The following is a 20,371-nucleotide window of genomic DNA, read 5'->3' as shown; positions in this document are numbered from 1 at the left end:
GCTGTTGAAATTTTCTTTATTCATCCTCGAGTCGCATGACTCTATCGATTTTTACATAAATTCATCGATATAGTCATCGTCATTCGAATTTTGTCATTCTTTACTTATTGCGTCGTACGATTTGATTTCTAATTAAATCGTTACCTTATAGTCTACATGCCTTGCAACTATATTACGCGCATTACGTAGTTGTCACCCTGTATACAAAATTCCACTATGTAGGTTGTCTCGTAGGATACTGTATCTATACTGTACCATATTCTCAGGAGCAAAACAACAACAAATATATATATATATATATATATATATATATATATATATATATATGTATTCTATCGTAGAAAAACTAAGGCACTAGTTTTTGTTTTATGTATAAAGTTACGCGTAAGATACGGAACAGTTCGAAGGTCTTGCTGATCGATATAAAACACCCTGTATATTTTCTGAACTCGGGACACAATCTTAAGTGACGTTGAATATAAAAATCGTGAAAAATTGGTAGGTCGCGAATCTTCTATGATCTTCGAACCGTCTCTGTACGAACGATACCATAAGAGAATTACCATACGAAATGCCATATGTGTTTCCAAGGGAGGAATTTTTAATAAAGTCTGATTGTTTTTTACATTCTCATATCAAAAGTCAAAATACCCATCGATCCGACAAATCGAATGATCATAACCAATTTTTCTAGGTTACCAAATTTTACTTGATTTTGGTAATTTTTTTTTCTCTCTATTGGTTATCCGGCAAAATTATTTTGGAGGTTATGCATCTTTTATGGTTGGAACTTGACTTTGCTTCTTCTTTGCTTGGCTCTACGTATCGTGGTTTATTCTTTTTTTTTTCAAAATTCCATCATACCGGCGTAGTCATCAGCCGCGGGTTGCTCGGGGGGGTCGTGGGAAAACTCACCTGCGACCTCGTCTCTGCCAAATCAATATGACTCCAACGTCCGTTTAAATACATACTCGCAATATGTAAGTATGGGTCACGCAATGCGATAAGGACAATATAGACAATTTTATAGAGAGCACTCATTAGAAATCGTAACAGAGAGATAACGAGGTTAGAAAAAGAAATTTTATGTAACAAAAATTGTATTTACTGAAAATTTGACTGATAACACTTTTTGAGGTTATCTTTGACGCATTTCTTGTCCTATTTATTTATGTGTACAATTGAGAAACAATATCTGTCAAATTCGGATCGGTAAGGGTATGAGGTTTATATATATATTTTTTACTCTAAGTTGAACTCATCTACTCTTGTAACTGCTGGATGGTTTGATGGCTGTAACGCTCTTTATTGTAAAAGGGAAAAAAAAGAGAAAAATTCAAAGAGCTCCATTGTCGTGGCATTACTGTCGGGGCTGGAGGGGAGACTTAAAATATGAACTAATAGGATTTCGAGGACGATATCTCGGCTGAGTTTTCACGCTGGATTTAACGACACATTCGATTCCTATCAGGGGGGGAGATGGAACAGCCCCTTTGCCCCACTTCTTTTTGATTTTATCGGGTACATGAATTTTTATCTATTCTTTGTTTTGAGCTATCGGACCTCCTCGCTTTTTTTGAGGGTGGCAATTTTAGTGTCAAATAATTTTGACTAACTAATTGAATTGTTATTGCGCGAAAATTTTGGCTCGTATTTTCGTAATTATTTAAACGTTATCTATATGACCGGGGAGCAGGTACTACCCTCTTTTTAAGGGTCGAACCGTACACGCTTATTTTCTTCCCCTTTCTTCCTTTCTCTGATAATTTTAACATAATAGGCGACAACGGGGTGGTCCTACGCGTGACGCAAGCGCGAAACCGTACTCGAGGGCATTGGGGTGGCTGAGGGTGAATTTTTGGGCAGACTATCTGAACCCCTGCGGTGCAGCTGCCCAGGTATTTGCGTGTCCTAATTTTTCCAGGGGGCCTCTCAATGATCGGGGCCCGAGGGTGGATGCTCTCTTTGCTCAATTCATGCTGGATAGGCACTTAAGGCTACGTTCACAACGAGCATCGTACGCACGACGGTTACGAAAACAAGGTTAGAATTTTTTGATGAATATAAATAAAATAAAATTATTTCTTACAATCATGCGTTTAATTAATAACGATTTTTACGTGAAAATAAAAAAATTTGTATTCAAAAATTTATCTTGTCATCGATTCAATTTTTTTTTTCTTCTATTCGATCGAGAATTGTTCGATTTTCAATCGAATGGTAAAATTTTGATTGCTACTTAATTTCATTTTTTTGTCCGTGTGAACGAACCTTTATTCTGCGCGTCGGTCATACGTACGAGTACCTTTGTGCATCGCGTCAGTGTAACTCTTGCCATAGCGATGTCCTACTGTAACCATAGTCGAGAATTAATACTTTATTTGTGTGTCACTCCAGCTGCGAGGATCAGCGCAAGTGCCAGGGGGTTCATCCCCTAGCGTCAAGCCCCCCTAGTAATACACCCCTGGTACACAGAAGAAAGTGGGTCTATGGTTTGCTAATTTCTCGGGGCATTATGTACATCGATAGGCCGCAGCGTCCGAGCCGATTATTCCGAAAGCTCGAGATCATCACACCCTTTCGCCACCCCTTTAGAATTTCGTATTAAAAAATAATAATACGGTTGACGGATGAACGAGATCTGGATACAAGTAGTATTGGGAGTAGGAAGAAATTTTGGAATTTACAAAAATTATTTCAAATAAATTTTTTTTCGTCATTACCCCCAATACTCTGATGATAATATCAGTCTTTAATTTGAGGGATGAAAAAAATTATTAATGACAAAAAACAGTTGGGTGCAGATTGTCGTCCAGGGGTGTTGTTCATATTTAATACAAATATTGCTCATGTTACATGAAGTGCACGGCGGTGGTTAACCTCATTATCTGACGTTGATACAGGTGTTTCAAAACACCTGCGCGTATCGTCAGAGAGGGGTCGGGTGACCTGACCTTATCATTCTTTGGACTGTTTACCCCTATGTTGAAATAGATATACACGTACGTATTGAGTATAATCGAATTTGGTTTCGATGTATCAATGAGGAATTTTCATTTTTATTTAAATTTTTCGTACAATTTTATTTACCCTGAACTACCCTCGAATTATTGTGTTACGATACTTATCACCGTGTACCCACGAAATTGTTCCTAATTGTCCGCAAATCGACCCTCGGGACTTTCACGTTGGCCAGGACTGATGGTGGTACCAGGGTGCCACCCTTGCTGAAGTAGGGCTGGGCAAACCACCCCCTTTTACGAATATGGATTCAATTACACCTCATTGTGTGTCGATGTCTATAAACAACACTGTTTTCACAGCTGATAGTAACTCGGGAGCCCGTGGACCTTTTAGCGTGACGGGTTTTGAATCACCATGTAGCCAAGTACATTAGGGGTTGCGGGAAGTTTAATCAGGCTAAGAAAATTTATTTTTCTTTTGGTCATTTTTTTTTTGCAGGAAACAACTTTTTTTTCTCGAGGTGGCTCATGGGTGATGATCAAGGAATTCGTAAGAAGCTACAGTGTATTTATCAAAAGTTCTAAAGGTTGTCTTGGATATCATTTTTTTGTGTTTATGTATATATATATATATATATATATATAGGCTCCTGGGATGACGACTGGGGTGAATATGTAAAGGACAGGGGTTTTTGGTTTCATTTTTTAAATACTTCCTATGGACACGTCATTACCTTTTTGTGTGTATATATATATATATATATATATATATATATATATATATATATATGTTACTGTATAGCTTTCAAGAGTACAGTGTAGATCGAGCACGTTATTTCGTATCCCTAGAACGGATTCGCGTCGTGGGAAGATACGCAGCCGTCGACGCCATTCTGAAAGCTTCGCGACGACGCGGTATCGACGTCTCCGCCCATCGCGACGCTTCCCCGTCGTTACGCCCGGCGTAAACGTGCAAGCAGCGTAAATTCGGTACGCCTGTACGTGAGTGCCTCTTCATGAGAGAAACCAGCTGCACGGCCATCTTGACGTTCCCAGGATGAAAGATTCGGAAAGCTCAAAAGCCTTGATGCTCCTTGATGTTTCAGCTAATAGAGGTTTCAACTCGAGGAAGCGTAATAAGGGTAGAAAATTTGCAGGAAAGATTATTTGAATTTCTTACGGGATTCGTAGTCCAGTCCCATAGGACGTATTACGACTTTTCGAAATAATCTGGGGGTCGGTGGTTTTTGGAATTTGTTTTTGATGAGATTTGGGACGAATAAATTTATCTTTTTTAAATTTCTTTTAGCTTTATAGAGCATCTACTTTATTTGGCTGGTGTCACTTTGTTAATTATAATATAAATCATATCTACTTATTGTATCGTGATAAATCGTTTAATTTGCTATTTACAAATAAGCGTAACTCGCGCAGCCATTGTTTTTCGGATGATAATAATGTTTGTGAAAAGGAGAAAAAAATATTTCTATTGTACAATTTACAGGGATGATTTATGCGTCTTATAGATATAAAATTTTACATATTCAATTACTATAATCAGACACGTGTTATGATGTAATTATAAACGCGAGGATTCTGGCATGACGACACTAAGGATAATTAGATTAATTACAAATAATACTGTTATTTCAAAGTAGAAGACTAGAAAAAATAAAAATGACAATTGTTTGTCAATAATAATCACGATTATACAAAAAGTGCATATGCCAGGGAAATAGGTAAAGTAATTAATTATCCGACGACTAAGATCCTCATTCAGCAGACGTTGCCGTGACTAGAATTCGTTGCTTACACACTAAATAACACGATGGGCGTTTGTGAATAATATTAAAGAAAAAGAAGGTCCCATTGTCATTGAATTTTGGAAATTTTAACAACGCGGTGCATCACTCGACGAACGTCGTGCCGCTTTTCGTCGCTCGCGGATCTTCCGGGGTCCAGACTTTCGCGTACATCATCCCGTTCGGCGAAATGTCCGACTTCCGGGACCACGAAAGCGAGTGCGAGATGTACGGATTGCCCCCGCTACCTGAAAAATAATTATGCATATAATTACAGGTGTGAAATCATGGTGGATTCATTAATTGTGCGTATACACGGAAAGTTAATTTAACGAGAAAAATATGTTGCATGTGGGACGTGGGGAACGACGCCGAACGTCGTCTGCAGACACCTGTCGGTCAAAGGGCAGATGCGTAATTATGATAAATGATAGAGAATCCAAGGACTATTAGAAACCGGAAGTTCACCTTAGTACCTAACTACCGGCTAGATAGACGTTTGAGTATGTAATTTAAGTAAACAGTAATGCGCACGCGGTACAATCCTTCATTTTTCTTGTCAAAACAGACAATTGTAACTTTCTGATTTATTACAGTATCGTGAAGTTTGTCTTTGTCAAAAAAAAAGTATTATTACTATTCAAATTTCAATCGTCGTATCGTCGACCATATGTGAAAGTGACTTATGTCCATCATGACTCGTGGTCCTTGATAACGTATATTAACACGTGCTCATAAATTGCTTATCGTAACATTATGTACTGTAATCTCTCGATACGTAACAATCGAACTTTTATGTGATTTGGATAAATTTAATTTTTCAGTTTTCCTAGAATCGATAAGGTATATTAACCTGATCATAAATTCCTTATCATGACATTATGAACTTTACGTCAATCGTTTCACGACAATCGATTGTCTGTAGAGGTCGGAATAAATGTATTTATTAGTTTTCTTGTCACAATTTGCGCGTAGATCATTCGATTTATACTAATCGAATTCTTCACCAAGTTTCGATTGTCGTATCGAACGATTTTTATGTATACAATTAGAACTACCCTCACCACGGATTATGATCTTCTTCGTCTCGTCCCTTCCTGAACACCTGGACAATCCTCCGTTTCCAGTAAGTGGATCGTTACCTTTATCAGCACGTACGAGTTCGTTCAAAAAATTGATATAACCAATAGCAAGCTTCAGCGTGTCCACCTTTGAGAGTCTCTTCTCGTAGGGTAAGGTGGGTATGTGGGCTCTGAGACCCTCGAATGCATCGTTTATACTCTGCATACGTCTTCTTTCTCTCATATTGGCAGCCTGACGCTGCACAGCTTGACGCGGACATTTTCCAACTCCACCGTGTCGTCTGCTACCTCGACTCCTTCTGGAAAGCGTAACCTCGTTGTCAATACGATATCCAATTTTCGATTATTCTACCTTCGTCTTGTTTCTTTCTTTAACGTGATATCTCAGTTAATCATTTATTTTGAAGGCGTAATTTTTTACTTAACAATTTTATTTATCTTGCCAACTTACTCTCTCGTGTGATTCTCTTGATCACTGCTGTACGCGCTTTCGTTGTCGCTACTGTTTTCGTCGTACAAATATAAATCGCTGCCGCTTGTACTTCCCGTGCTTCCTGGTGGATGAGACGGTATTTGAGATGGAATTGTTGGCAGAGTTGCTGCCGTCGGTGCTCCACAATGCGGTGGTAAAGAGGGAATCGCTGGATTACCCAAAAAACTGTGAGCCTCGTATATATACTGTCTGTTCATCATGTCCAATTCTAAATTATCCATGGAATACATTTTTAACGGTTTTAAGAATACACTTTGTGGGATTTAATTTCTATTTATATGATTGATACTATATTATGGTTAGATATTCCTCTTTGATACAGGTATTAGGTTTCTTTTAGTAGGAATTTTAATATTTATTTATTCAATAATACGTACGACCAGTAGAATTGACTAGATTCCGGTATTATTAGGTATAATTAATATTCACATTTTTTTTTCACTTAGCGATTTTGCCATTTTACAGTTTTTTTTACTTTCTGTTGGCACTGACAATTTTCTTGTTGATTTCCGAAACTATACAAGGATCATGTCATAGTCTTGTTTACTTGGAATATCCTGTGATCTACTCTGGAATTTCGATATCCTTTTCTACTGCCACTTGAACACGTTTCCGGGATCTCGTGATTTAATGGCTAACACGTGCGACACGCGTCGTTTGGAATATTTCTAAACATCGGCACGTGCTCGATATCCAAAGGGACACGTGTCAGATTTCCGTATGCACACTTGCAGTAATCACGTGTCAATTCCTCGACACTTTGCACCACGAGAATCACTGTAGTATATTCCCGGAAGAATTGTACGTTTTCGGAAACTCAAAATCACCATAGCTCTTAGATAGATTTTTTTATATTTTGAAAAACCATAATCTTTCATTTACATCTTAACTTTTGTCGGACTTATTCGATTTTTTCTACTTATTTTCGAGGACCTAATAGTATCTTGGACTTTCTTATTTATTTTTCGTTTCTTCTTTTCAGAGGTCGTACACTTTGAACTACAGGTAGATTCATCAACACTCGTTTCAACTGTTCTATTCAACAGCTACGCGCTGTCACACGATGCTGCTGATTATTTAAGCGGTTTTGTGATACTGAAACCGTAGCCAGAATAAGGGGGCGGCAGCTACTCGCAGGGTTGAAACGAGTGCAGAATCTATTCGTCCAATCGGGGGTTGGCAGAGGCGGCCTATGCAACGTTGCTGGGGTAGCGGATCCGCCTATTCATTGATCTGATAAGGGTGTCTTTCATATGGGGGTGAATTTCTTTACAAGACTGGATAACACCCGCAGCAAAAGCAGACGAGTAAGTTTTGCTGATAATTATTACTGACAAATTTCCATTTACATGCTACGGGATCTTTACCCTTACGGTACCACCCTTAACGGGTACGAGAAATCGAGCGACTATGTAAATTATTTTTCACACTGTATAAGGGTGGATTTACTGAAAAATCAGTTTTTTGTACATTATTTTCTTGGAATGGATTTTTTTTAAGTACCGATACTGTTTTGAAATTCTATCAAGGGGTTGCTCATGCAAATTATGTATTCATAAGAATGACATATTGCACAGAACCAAGTCTATTATTAGATGTAATTAGTTGACTGATTAATGTAATGGAAATCAGATCGCGGTTTTCTACCAGCAAGGGGGTAGTTTTCTGCCGCTGGTTATATCGGGTGCATAATTACAGGTTGCAACCACGGGGCCAAATGTCACCAAAATGGTTAGCCCGATTCAACCCTTACTCAATGACAGGCACGTGTCTCGCACGCGTACAACATTTTTAGAAATTAGAACCTTACTGTGATTTCTTTTATTGCTATTTTCCTGCCACTTTGCATCTCCTAGTACTTCCTGATTCCATTACACAAGTTTACTGTACAAAATTTGATTAAGTTTTTCAATAAAAAATTCTTACCGTTTGCACTCGGATGACAAAATAAATTTATCTTTCGTCTTGGGATTTTTTTGCTACCTTTGTCATGCCGACAGTCTAATAAACAAAAACCTATTACGAACTACCCATATGTTCCAAATTTTTAGGGTGCTTAGGATCAGGGGTCCATTAAGTTTCTGTAATTAACAGGTATAAAATATAGTCTTGGTTTAGTATCCCCAAGGGGCGATGATCGTGCCATTATGAATTATAGCTCAGGATCTTTTTGTTGGAAATAATCACTTTTTTTTGTCTTTCTTTTTCTGTAACGAAAGAAACATTTTTTATAGTTTATCTTATCAAAATTTAATCGTATGCTTTATTCTTATAGGCATTGCTCCAGATGAAATGGACTGTAGGTCCGTTGAATTCATGGACCTTTACGAGCAAGACTATTGTAAGCGTAATCCCAAATGAAAATAATGGATTAGAATCTGCTCGTCGTGCGGTTGAATTTTTACGAATACTGATCCATACAGATAACTGCAGCAGATCTGATGTAAATACCAAATCCTATCTGTATATATAATATATATATATATATATATGTATATATCGTATATGCCTAAGAGCACACGTGGACACGTGGACAATAATATTGGATTGTACTGTGCTAAAATAATATATAGATATAAAATCGTAAAATAAATGTTATCTCTGGATTTGGAGAAAATCCAATAAGAGTATAAAAAGTTTTAAGCATAAAAGTGGATGATACTATCTTTTATGCAGATGGAGGACGAACATTAATAATTACATCTTTATGATACATATGAAGAAAATTGAAAGAGTATGGTATTGGTTCAGAGGAAAGGTTTAATCGATTGGGAAATTCGATATAACGTTTTACAATTTGTATATAAATATCTCATTCGATTCTGCAGTCTCGAGAGCGTGTTAATTCGCGTAATCGGGTTTTCTACATCAGATATAGGAAAAAGGATCCGTAAGTGTTTCTGGAGGGTGTATCCCGCCCTATTTCTACAGTGGCACCCCATGGATCTACGATTCTCCATGGTGCATCCCTGACCCGGTATATTCCGTGTCTAACACCTGGTCCGAGCGACCCCCTGGAAAACGCCCCTAGAACATCCTGGTACCTACTAGAAGGATGGGACAGCTTTAAGTGTCTATTAATTTATACCCAGCAGGAGTGTGAAATCGATTTACTGATGTTCATCATGTATTCCCTTGATGGTCCAGGTATACGAGATCTATATAATACCGGGTGTCATTCAATGAAACAGACCAATCCCCATATTTATGGATGAAACAACCCCAGAGTTAAGACATTTTTTAAATTATTTTTACAATTGAATTTTTTATTTAAAATTATTAAAAATGTTTAGTAACAATGACAGACGAAAATGTACTTTTTTTTATGTAAAATTATTTTTTCTTATAGGTACAAGTGATAAGCAGTAAATTAGTCTCGTGCTTTTCCCGACACGAGAAACACTCTGTTGTTTCTCAACATTCATCATTAGAACAATGACGTGCCGCAATAACAAATCGATTTGCAGGGGTGGCCCTGCAAGAATACACGAGGGTGCATTGGAGCGTAGAGTGTTTTGGGGTCGTGCCCCATCAAGCCCTTAGGGGGTTGTACCGTGTAACAGGGTATTCCGGAATACACGTAGGGGCGACACCGCAGGGCACATCAACCGCATACCGGAAATCCTAGCACGATACCGGATATGCGAGTGTATATTAGACAGGTGGCGAAGAATATTTATAGGTAAAAACTCATTTTTCTGTTTGGCCCATGCAAAATTTTCTTTACGATCACTTAATTAGCGTACGAGCTAATCAACCTGATTGATTATCAAAATTATTCGTCAAGGGGACGATCGAGTGTCTGTTACGGGCTGAAAAGGTTTGCAGTGCCATTGCTAGCCCTCTAATAAATTATGGCTGGTGATAAGAACAGGATAGATAAACGTTTAGATAACTTTATCATGAATTTCGAATAGATATGATCTTCTTGGACCCACTATGTACGGCATTCTAATTCTATTCATGGCTCATTAGATGAATATTGAGGCTGTATACAGATAGGGGTACAATGCGAATTTTCCACCCTGGAAAAATCATACTCTATTATTATGCGTTATTATAGAGAGGATATTATGACGTGTTTATTTATGGTTTTTTCTATGGGGTTTGTCATATGTGCCAGATGGGTGATTCGATAGCCGTATACATTAAATAGTTATTTTGCTTGGTCACTTCCGTTTCGTGCAGTTCGGTTTAACCCCTGGACTGCACCCTGAACCCTGTGGATATTTAAGGGTAAACTGAGTAAATTGTGAATATACGAATTTCATTGTGGAACAGTGTATGAATGGAGTACAAGAAAAAGTTAAAGATTTTTTTAATAAACAAATTTTATTAGTCTTTAAATATTCCAGAAATACAAAACATTTTTTATTTTGCATATTTATTAACCTGATACTCGCAGGATAAGATACGCTTTGCGCGTAATGTGATACGAGCCTATAATTTTTTAATCATTTTTCTAATTCTTCTAATTTTATAATTTATAAACGAATAAAACTTCGCATTGGACCATTAATCTCATCTGTCTATATGTGACCTTCCAGAACTATTATGACTGGTCTTTATTTTAAATTCCAAACTGAACTTTGTCAGTCACCATAGAACGCAGAGAATAATTTTATGGGGTCTAGTAGTCACTTGTCTGTGACCATATTATTTTCAAAATTACAGAATTTCTCCATAGCTTCCATTCAGGACAGCTGAACAGCGTCCCAGTGCACTTTTATCTTCACGAAACAACACAGCCACGTTCCTATTTGTCCCAAAGACCAATTTCTTTCATTCTGGTTTGAAAATATTTTTCCAGTGCATTGGCACACCTGTAATACTCTGTGTCTGGACTATTGTACAATCGGCAGTTTGTAAATATTCTTGTCATGTCAGCAATGAACAATCTTCTAGTGACATAATACCTTGCCTTTAAACGATCCGTCATAGTTTTGAGATCTGAAAGGAAGTGACAAATATATTTGCAACGTGAATTTATGTTAAATCCGTATACAGATATGCATACCAATTACGTGACTTACCCATTGGATATTTAATGTGATCATAGTAATCTGGTACATCGTTCTTGTCAACGGGTTTCAAGAAAGGCCAAGCTGTGCTATGATTTTTGACACTGGTCAAGACATTCTTCAGGGCGTTGTACAGAGAGTCAGTAATATCCAGACAAGCTTCCATAGGTTCAGAACCTTGAGTTCCTTTTGCTACGCCTCTCGTTCTGGTTTGAGCATAACTCTTCCATCCTGTTTCACGTATTCCTGGAATAGACTCCACTGGGATACCACGTACACCTTCCTTGAAGCAGGTTAGCCCAGGATGCACCTTCTGTATCTCCTGTTGTCTCTGATGTATCAGCTTCTTTATTATTTCTTTCTGCTTCCTTATCACAGCCGTGAATTCTGTGTAGACGATCTTCGCGTTGAGCTCACAGTGCATCAGAGTGGCACCTTCGTAATCCTTTATGTAACCTTGGTACATAGAACGGGGTAACTTGATGTCCTTGCTGAAGCCCTGCTTCTTGAAGTAACCAATAGCGTACTCATCGGCGAAGGTCAGGAAGTGTAGTATGTTATTTTTTATATGGTAATCCTTAAGCATATTCATCAGATGGGTCCCATAACCTTTGACCTGTTCCTCACTTGTTACTGCACAGAATACTATTTCTGTGAAACCTTGGGTAGCGAACATACGGAAGCATATACCGCCGATTGGTCTACCGTCTTTTATTAGAACTAAAGTTTTGTGCTTTCTGCAATTAATTAAACTTTATTAGTATAGAGAAATGGCGTAATATCGTATTTGAATCATTTTTATGATACTTACGGGTCAAATACTAATTGAGATATGTATTCTTTAGGCATTCTAGGTAATTGATGACTGAAGACATTATGCAGTCCTATTAGCCATAGCATGGTTTGTTTAGATACTGGTTGCGTAAGACTGTTTCCAACGACGTGGAATTCGATGATCTTTCGACTTTCTTCTATCTTGGCTGTTTCGTCTCTTGGAACGTTCGGTGGAAATACGGCATCAGGTCCACACATGTAATTGGGGTCATTAATTGTAGCTACGATTTCAGCTACGGTCTCCTCTGGTAGATCTTCGAAGGCTTCTTCATTTCTACGTCTCTTTACGTCAGACCTTCCTTCTGAGTGAGACCTTTTTTCGTGGATCTTTTTAATGCCTGGACTTATGTTAATAGTTGTGAAATTGTCTTTTTCGTTGGGAGTCACGGTCACCTTCTCAAATTCACCAGTACGACGACCTTGGTGACCTTTTGTTTCCGGGGCAATCTGCAGGTGCGATGGGGGAACCTGCTTAAATTCAGGATCCCAAATTGGAGAGTTGTCAGAATAGATCTCCACCTCTAGCACCGACAGAAATCTAAGGAGAGAGATAATTGTTATTGGTATATCAGATAATTATGTTTAGTGGTTTAGATAACGGTGCATACTTGGGGAAGTGGGTTAGAACAAGGAATCTTTTCTCTGGTGACATCCTGTCTCGTTCGCTGTGACATTTGTCCATTAATTGTCTGCACACTGATTTGAACACTGCTTGCAGTAAAGTCCTTCCAAATACAAGAGTAGTGTCATAGTGAGGCAGCGAGTCACAGAAAGCTGGTACATGACAGAAGACTAACCATCGTGTATAATTTATTTTATAGGCTGGTGCCTCGTCAGCATTTACAGCTGTTTTTCGGGCACTCGGGGTTTCAAAGTTCCAATGATTCAAGCAATGTAAGAACATCTTAGCTAGGTCGTACATGGCCTGCCATTCCCTCTGAGCCAAATGTCCAAACTTGTATAAAACGAAGTTTGTAATGGCTTTTGCTATACTGGGTCTCTCGAATGGAGGCTGTCCTAGCGGACCTTCTATAGTTGGTTTAGTCATAGATAGTATACATTTTCGTAACAGCTTGAACAGATAATAGTAAACTTTCTTTGTGTCTGGATCCTCTTCTCTGTGCATTCCCATGAAAATATTATCTACGTCCACCACCATTCCAAGTAATTTGTTGATTTCTTCATCGGACTGTGTTGACAGATGCGTTATATGATTTTCCAGAACATGAGTGCAACTTCTACATGGATCGTAGAAATTAGTGACTGGCTGTTGCATATCGTTCTTAGGTGATTTTGTCAAAGACTGGGCATTCTTCCATCCGTTACATTTACAGTCCTCCACTTGGCAAGCACTGTAGTTGGCGAGTTTCAATAATTTTTTTAACTGAGGCCAATTGAAAACCTGCTGCTTACGTTGTTGAATTCTCTGAAGATTATTCTGTCGGCTTGCTTGGTCCGATGGTCGAGGTGAATTTGATTCAGTCGAATTTCCAACACTTTGCGATGTGCTGGTCACCGATTGTCCTGCGTCGTCCGTTGAGGCAATTGTCGCATTTCGGCTTACCTCCTCCGCCGACATGATGATTACCTTACAAACAAATAAATATTTCTTGTCCGTTTTCCAAACCACTCTGTACTTTCATCCACTCAGTTTGAAATATGGCGCTCCTAAATTTTCGACGTTACTCCAACATAAACTGATGTTTACATCGTCAAACGTATATAATGGCTCATTAAATTAGGGATAAAGCAGAAAAACAGACAGACACAAGCTACGAAAATCATAATGCTCTATAGTTATTGGACTGTCGATATAGATTCTATTAATTTTTCAGTTATTTTCACATTTTGGGGGTCTTAAAGGGGCGCATTCGCATGGCGTCCTTGCAACCACCAACGACACAACAATGCTATAAATGAAATCAAGCCATTAAAGCGATTGTTTTACTTATTCGTAAATGTAAATATTATTCATATAGTAACGTATGAAAATGCTGCTATTGTTACCTCGAATTTTAGAATGTTCAGTTTCGTTAAACGATTCAATGGCGATTGTGACGCCTCGACATTGGTTACGTGACGTCAGGAAATTCGATGCCAGCGCTGCTACCGACACGGCAATCATTAGTCTGTATTTTGATTCGTACAGGAAAAGAGGTAAAGAGTCAATTTTTCTTATCTACTTTTTCAACTATCCTTTGCATGAAGAAATATTGCGTAATGTTTTGCAATTTCCATGATGAGTGTCTTATAAAATATCTTAGTAGCTTTTGCAATACTTTGGTTAACCCTCTGGTCTACAGCATATTTCGTCGCCACGTTGAAGTACACTGCGCTTGGGTCATTGGTGACCTAGATGTATACCAGAGGGTTAATATTCAAGCGAGTTATGGTCGTGAAAGGATTCATTCGCGTGACAGTATTACCATATTGCTAGCTGAGACTGACAAAATTCTATACTTTCAGGAATATAGTTCACAGGAAGAGGAGCACCAAGTAATTGTAATTTAATAGAAGAGACCTCCAAGGAGGAAGGCCAGATGGCCACTTGGGACGGTTCGTACTACGAACCTGATGATCCCAACTATCATCCATACTCCAATCATCGTGATGCAGGTCCTGGAGATCAAACATGGGGTTACTATGCTGGAAATAATTTTTCTCGTCCAAGAGGTAATCTTTATACTTCAAGCGGGTCTAGTGCTTTTGATCAGAACAGAGCTGTACCCTTTCAACAAACCAGTAGAACCAACGTTCCCCCGGTTCAGAAAAATGTAGCACCATTGTCTGTCTATCAAGAGCAACCAATACCCTCACTTCTGGAAAATGTTAATCAGTGTTTCTTTGAGAATAATAGAGTACAACCACAGCTTCCATCGTTCAATTACAAAAGTAGTAACTATGGAGGATGGAGTAAGAACGATAATACTGATTCTAAGTACCCAGGACAAGTGAAGAATTCATATCCGAATATAGCAGAGTATTCAAATCTGCATGTTACTGCTGATGAATTTATTCCAAACAGTGCAAAATCAAGCTATTCAGAAGCACCAATTGCCAGTCTAAATAGTGCAGGGAATCAAACTAACACACAATGCGAAGCTACAGAAATGCATCATGGAAATGCTACTGCCACGATAGAAGCAGGGCCATCTAATGTTTTCTTCAACAAAAAGAATAGTAATTATAGGCAACGTGAATCACAAGATCAGCAACATAATCAGAATGGCTTCCATAGGAATTCTTACAAGAATCAAAATCCCAAGAACTATGGCAAGTTTCAAAATGATAGATATAACAATGGTAGACAATATTCCGATGGTAATAAATATTCCTCTGGATGGAGGGACAATGAAAGAAAAAGGCAGAACGTAGATCAATCAGTTTCTAATACCACCAGTGGAACCAGAGACACTTTTGGAACAGCCTCAATGTCGAAGGATGAAGAAAAACAACACACCAATGGAAAGCTAAATAAGAACGGTACTAAAGGCTTGCCTTATAATGACTCCCTGTCTTATCAATATAAACAAGATAGTTCAAGACAACCTGGCAAATTACCCAAGTACAATTATAACGCTACTAGTAACGAGCCCAGTTCGTCTACTCACAATTCAGAGCAGCCTCAGTCCTGGATAAAGAATGGAAAAAAGTACTTCAGCGATGATCGTTCTGAAAGGTATCGTGAGAGAAGAGAACGCTACAGTGACAGATACGATAGTAGTCAGAGAGAGAAGAGGAATAATTACCAGGATTATGATGGACACAAAAATAATTATGATGTGAGCAGCGAGAGGAGTGAAAGAAACAGAGATAAAGAGCGTAACAAGAATAGTGCCCGAGAGAACAAAGATAAAGACAATGAAAGTTGGAGGTCAAAGAATGAAACTAGCAGCAGGAGTGGTACTCCAAAACGTAGTGGCAACAAGAAATACGATACAGGTAAGTAATTATTCTAAAACTATCGAAGCCCTATGATTTTATATCCCAATAAGTTGTTACAATTCCCGTAGACGATGATGCCAGTCAAAGGGAAAGGTTAACAGATCAATTAAATAGAGGACAACTCGAATGCCTAGTATGTTGTGATCGTATAAAGCAAACAGATTATGTTTGGTCGTGTTCCAATTGTTATCATGTATTACATTTAAAGTGCACTAAGAAATGGGCCAAATCGTCGCAGAGTGGTGAGTTAGCCATCTTCATATAACTAATTTTAGTTTGCAACCATATTATCATTTCATGGATTTATTTTTTTAATAGAAAATGGTTGGCGTTGTCCAGCCTGTCAGAATGTAACATCTGTGATACCAGAAGAATATTTTTGCTTCTGCGGAAAGGGTAACACGCCAGAATGGAATCGTCGCGAGGTCGCTCATTCCTGTGGGGACGTCTGCGGACGTATGCGAGCAAATACCAACTGTGTTCACAAATGTACTTTACTTTGTCATCCTGGTCCTTGTCCTTTATGTATCGCTATGGTAACAAAGTACTGTGGTTGCGGAAGGACTTCGCAAACACTCAAGTGCAGCACCGCGACGCTTTTGCACTGCGAGGCCACTTGCGGTAAATTATTAAATTGCGAGAAACACACCTGTGAAAAAAAGTGTCACCACGGCAGCTGTGAAAAATGCGATAAAACCATACACCAAGGTAAATGCAATTAACATAATAAAAAATGATTAGTATCGATCGAAGAATGAATTGGATTTCTTTCGCAGAATGTTTTTGTGGCAAACATAATCGTGAGGTTACTTGCGACGTCGATATTCCTTCTACGTATACATGCGAGAACATTTGTGAGAAACTCTTAGACTGTGGCAATCACAAGTGCAAGGCTCTTTGCCATCCTGGACCTTGCGAATCTTGTTCCCTGAAACCGGAAGCCGTCACTCATTGCTGCTGCGGACAGACTCCCTCGACGGAGCAGAGAAAAAGCTGTTTAGATGAAATACCAACGTGCGAGAAGATCTGTTGCAAGCGTCTAAAGTGCGGCCAACCAAGTAAATATACGTTCAACGAAAATGACTAGGAAGAATCTATTATTGTGGATCAATATAAACACCTTCTAATCGATATTTGTTCCAGGCCATCCTCATACATGCAAGTCAAAGTGCCACGAGGGTGATTGTCCGGAATGCGAATTGATCACAAAAGTCAAATGTCGCTGTGGCAACATGGACAAGGAAATTCCTTGCAAGGAACTAACGACAAAGGCCGATGATGCTCGTTGCGAGAAAAGATGCACCAAGAAAAGATCCTGTGGCCGACATAAGTGTAATCAAATGTGCTGCATCGATATTGAACATATCTGCCCATTACCTTGTTCAAAAACATTAAGCTGCGGAAGGCATAAGTGTGAGCAGACTTGTCATAAAGGTACAGAAACGAATGAATAACTTTTTCAAGTTGCTCCATGTAAAAATAGCTGTTAATATAATTAAATACATACATTTATTTAACAGGAAGGTGCCAGCCCTGCTGGAGAAGTAGTTTTGATGAACTCTTCTGCGAATGTGGTGCTGCTGTTTTATATCCTCCAATTCCTTGCGGCACGAGACGTCCCGCCTGTGACAGACCTTGTTCGCGACAGCACGCGTGCTCGCACGAGGTGTTACACAATTGTCACAGCGAAGCTACGTGTCCTCCGTGCACTGTGCTCACTCAAAATTGGTGTTACGGTAAGCACGAGTTGCGCAAAGCCGTGCCGTGTCATGTGAATGAAATATCGTGCGGTTTACCATGCAACAAACCATTATCATGTGGACGACATAAGTGCATTACACTTTGTCACGCTGGATCTTGCGAAAAACCAGGACAAGTGTGTACGCAGCCATGTACCACACCTAGGGATTTATGTGGACACATTTGTGCTTCTCCTTGTCACGAGGGAAAATGTCCTGATACTCCATGTAAAGAAATGGTCAAGGTAAGGATTGTGGTTCAGTATGGTTAATGATTTATTTGATCTGTGTGAAAGATGCTCTAAAATATTTTCTATCATTAAGGTTACCTGCCAGTGCGGTCATAGAAGTATGACTAGAGCTTGTGTTGAGAATTCACGCGATTTCCAAAGAATAGCCAGTGGTATACTTGCCAGTAAAATGGCAGACATGCAACTTGGTCATTCAGTGGACTTGGAAGAAGTCTTTGGCCAGGGTGCGAAGAAGCAGAATCAGTTAAAAACTTTAGAGTGTAATGATGAGTGTAAGGTTATTGAAAGGAACAGGAAACTGGCTCTGTGCTTGCAAATTGTCAATCCTGATCTGAGTGGCAAGCTTATGCCACGGTATAGTGATCTCATGAAACATTGGGCCAAGAAGGATCCTTTCTTCTGTCAAATGGTCCATGATAAATTGACGGAACTAGTTCAGTTGGCTAAAACGTCTAAGCAGAAGTCAAGGAGTTATTCCTTTGAATGTATGAATCGAGATAAGCGACACTTCGTTCATGAATACTGCGAACAGTTTGGCTGCGAAAGTCAAGCTTATGATCAAGAACCGAAGAGGAATGTTGTTGCTACTGCTGTGAAGGATAAGGTATTTATTATATTAAATTTTATATACTTTTATATAATATATGCGTATTTTTAACTGGAGTTAACTTGTGTTCGTTTTTTTATTCGATAGTGTTGGTTGCCGAGTCTAAGTTTATTAGAATTAGTACAACGAGAAAGTGGTCAAAGGAAGGTACCAGGTCCTATGCTCAATACGTCAAAAGCTAACTGCTCTCTAAGGTGGCTATTAATTCGCGAAATTACTAATCTATAAATTGTATTAAATATTAATAATTGTAAAATTGTATCTAAAATATGTAGAATGTTTTTTTTAAAAACTTTGTTTAATTTATCTTGTTACAGAAATGTCGAAGTTCTCCCCTTGCCCGCTAAGAAAGGCCACAAACTCGTGTCGATGCCGTCTACTTCAAAGTCGAAGATTAGTCAAAGATGATTTTGACTATCAAGGTTAATCTGGACATTTGAAGAAGACTTTAATTATAGGGAAATGATAGAACAATTGAATTCGTCTCAGAACTTCAATTCTGTCTGTCGCGTTATGAGCCAAGTAAATATGCACAGAATTAAAACCTGTAACATTTACTTTCGTGCTGTTAAAATCATTAGCACCTTAAAAAAAGAGTAACTCGTAATGGCGTCGTGGATTGGTAATCGTCTTTAGAGTAAGGTTAAAAACTAGTGATTAATCGTTCAATTGCAAAACGTGAAAAGAATCATTCGCATAAATTAGATACATATTCAAATTGAAAAAGGATAATTTGCCACGAGAAACTTAGTCTCTATTTCAAGCTTCAAACTTTTTGTCTCTAGCGTGTTTAACTTAAAATTATTGCTGCGTGAAGAAATAATGTAAAAATAAAGTGGGAAAAAACGCATAAAATTTTAAAACCTGTCACTTTAGTATATACGGGATAAATGGATCGTAAAGCTAATAATCTAGAAGAAAAAAAATATTCATTGCCACTTACACTTTATTAATTAACTAATTATTCGATTATTCAACCGATGACCTCGTATGCATTACGAGCTGTCACTTTAAAACTTTATTTGTTATACAGAAACTACACTTATTCTATTGTATGGTTCCTTCTCAACAGATCTTGGCATGCATGGTCATAAAATATTGTTGATTTTATAATATTATACAGTGTATGTGGGAGTATCAATTAATAAGTAAAGTGAATCATGAAATATACAAAGTTAAGGAAAAGAATTTTAGCTCTCCATATATTTCAGCTGTTTCACAGGATAACCAATGGCTACGTTTCCACCGGAGACGAACCAGAATTGAAATACATTGAATGCACACCTATAGTTTACCAATCTATAGATATGCAACACACGTATCTCATCTCTCAACTTGACTCCGATGGAAATATAGTCAACCCATGTAATCCTTCAGTAGCCTCTGGCTAAGTGCGCCCATGTTGCTGGTGAGGGAAGAAATGCGCACTTAGTGATTTACCACCAGTCCGTACGTTGAAAATACTTTTACTGCCCTTAGACTGTAATTGGGGGGAGGGGGGGTAAGCTGCAAAGCGCAAGGCTATAAGCACGGGAAACCGCCTGGGCACGCAAATAGTAAGAGGTTACTGTATTTTAAAATATCACGATGCTCCTTACCTTCATTATATAATAAAGGAATCAATTGGATAAGTC

General features: G+C 38.4%; 3 protein-coding genes and 1 long non-coding RNA gene across 13 annotated transcripts; 2 read left to right on the top strand and 2 right to left on the bottom strand.

Annotated features, from left to right (window-relative positions):
- Positions 1-4,266: 4,266 nt before the first annotated feature.
- LOC107270642 (pancreas transcription factor 1 subunit alpha) lies at positions 4,267-7,586 on the bottom strand. Of its 3 annotated transcripts, XM_015745829.2 has the most exons (4): positions 6,718-7,548; positions 6,299-6,548; positions 5,830-6,146; positions 4,267-5,013 (listed from the first exon to the last, which is right to left on the bottom strand). In XM_015745829.2, the coding sequence occupies exons 2-4, from the start codon at positions 6,538-6,540 to the stop codon at positions 4,871-4,873; spliced, it is 702 nt and encodes a 233-aa protein (XP_015601315.1). In that variant the 5' UTR covers positions 6,541-6,548; positions 6,718-7,548; the 3' UTR covers positions 4,267-4,870. The 3 variants fall into 3 exon arrangements, with proteins under 3 accessions (XP_015601315.1, XP_015601314.1, XP_015601313.1); XM_015745828.2 differs by having other exon boundaries at positions 5,833-6,146; positions 6,299-7,586; XM_015745827.2 differs by having other exon boundaries at positions 6,299-7,548.
- Positions 7,518-10,574, top strand: LOC112494791. 3 transcript variants are annotated; one of them, XR_003060623.1, is made up of 4 exons: positions 7,518-7,647; positions 8,616-8,783; positions 9,017-9,567; positions 9,690-10,574. It is a non-coding gene; the product is annotated as an uncharacterized LOC112494791 (long non-coding RNA). The 3 variants fall into 3 exon arrangements; XR_003060622.1 differs by having other exon boundaries at positions 8,616-9,487; XR_003060621.1 differs by having other exon boundaries at positions 8,616-9,567.
- A 174-nt stretch (positions 10,575-10,748) lies between these two features.
- LOC107270634 (histone acetyltransferase KAT2A) lies at positions 10,749-14,336 on the bottom strand. 2 transcript variants are annotated; one of them, XM_015745807.2, is made up of 5 exons: positions 14,203-14,336; positions 12,804-13,783; positions 12,173-12,733; positions 11,374-12,098; positions 10,749-11,290 (listed from the first exon to the last, which is right to left on the bottom strand). In XM_015745807.2, the coding sequence occupies exons 2-5, from the start codon at positions 13,772-13,774 to the stop codon at positions 11,097-11,099; spliced, it is 2,451 nt and encodes an 816-aa protein (XP_015601293.1). In that variant the 5' UTR covers positions 13,775-13,783; positions 14,203-14,336; the 3' UTR covers positions 10,749-11,096. The 2 variants fall into 2 exon arrangements, with proteins under 2 accessions (XP_015601293.1, XP_015601294.1); XM_015745808.2 differs by lacking the exon at positions 14,203-14,336 and having other exon boundaries at positions 10,751-11,290; positions 12,804-13,547; positions 13,609-13,744.
- On the top strand, positions 14,228-19,925 carry LOC107270631 (protein shuttle craft). Of its 5 annotated transcripts, none has more exons than XM_015745797.2 (10): positions 14,228-14,352; positions 14,662-16,137; positions 16,209-16,382; positions 16,459-16,848; positions 16,917-17,198; positions 17,284-17,574; positions 17,661-18,124; positions 18,204-18,734; positions 18,825-18,931; positions 19,055-19,925. In XM_015745797.2, exons 2-10 carry the CDS (start codon positions 14,736-14,738, stop codon positions 19,143-19,145), a joined length of 3,732 nt encoding a protein of 1,243 aa, XP_015601283.1. In that variant the 5' UTR covers positions 14,228-14,352; positions 14,662-14,735; the 3' UTR covers positions 19,146-19,925. The 5 variants fall into 5 exon arrangements, with proteins under 5 accessions (XP_015601283.1, XP_024943770.1, XP_024943768.1 ...); XM_025088000.1 differs by lacking the exon at positions 14,228-14,352 and adding an exon at positions 14,425-14,581; XM_015745798.2 differs by lacking the exon at positions 14,228-14,352 and adding an exon at positions 14,428-14,587.
- The last annotated feature ends 446 nt before the right edge of the window (positions 19,926-20,371 follow it).

The sequence above is a fragment of the Cephus cinctus genome, unplaced genomic scaffold (genome assembly GCF_000341935.2).
Source record: "Cephus cinctus unplaced genomic scaffold, Ccin1 Ccin1_scaffold0806, whole genome shotgun sequence".
NCBI lineage: Eukaryota > Metazoa > Arthropoda > Insecta > Hymenoptera > Cephidae > Cephus > Cephus cinctus.
This window is presented reverse-complemented; position numbering and strand designations above follow the sequence as displayed.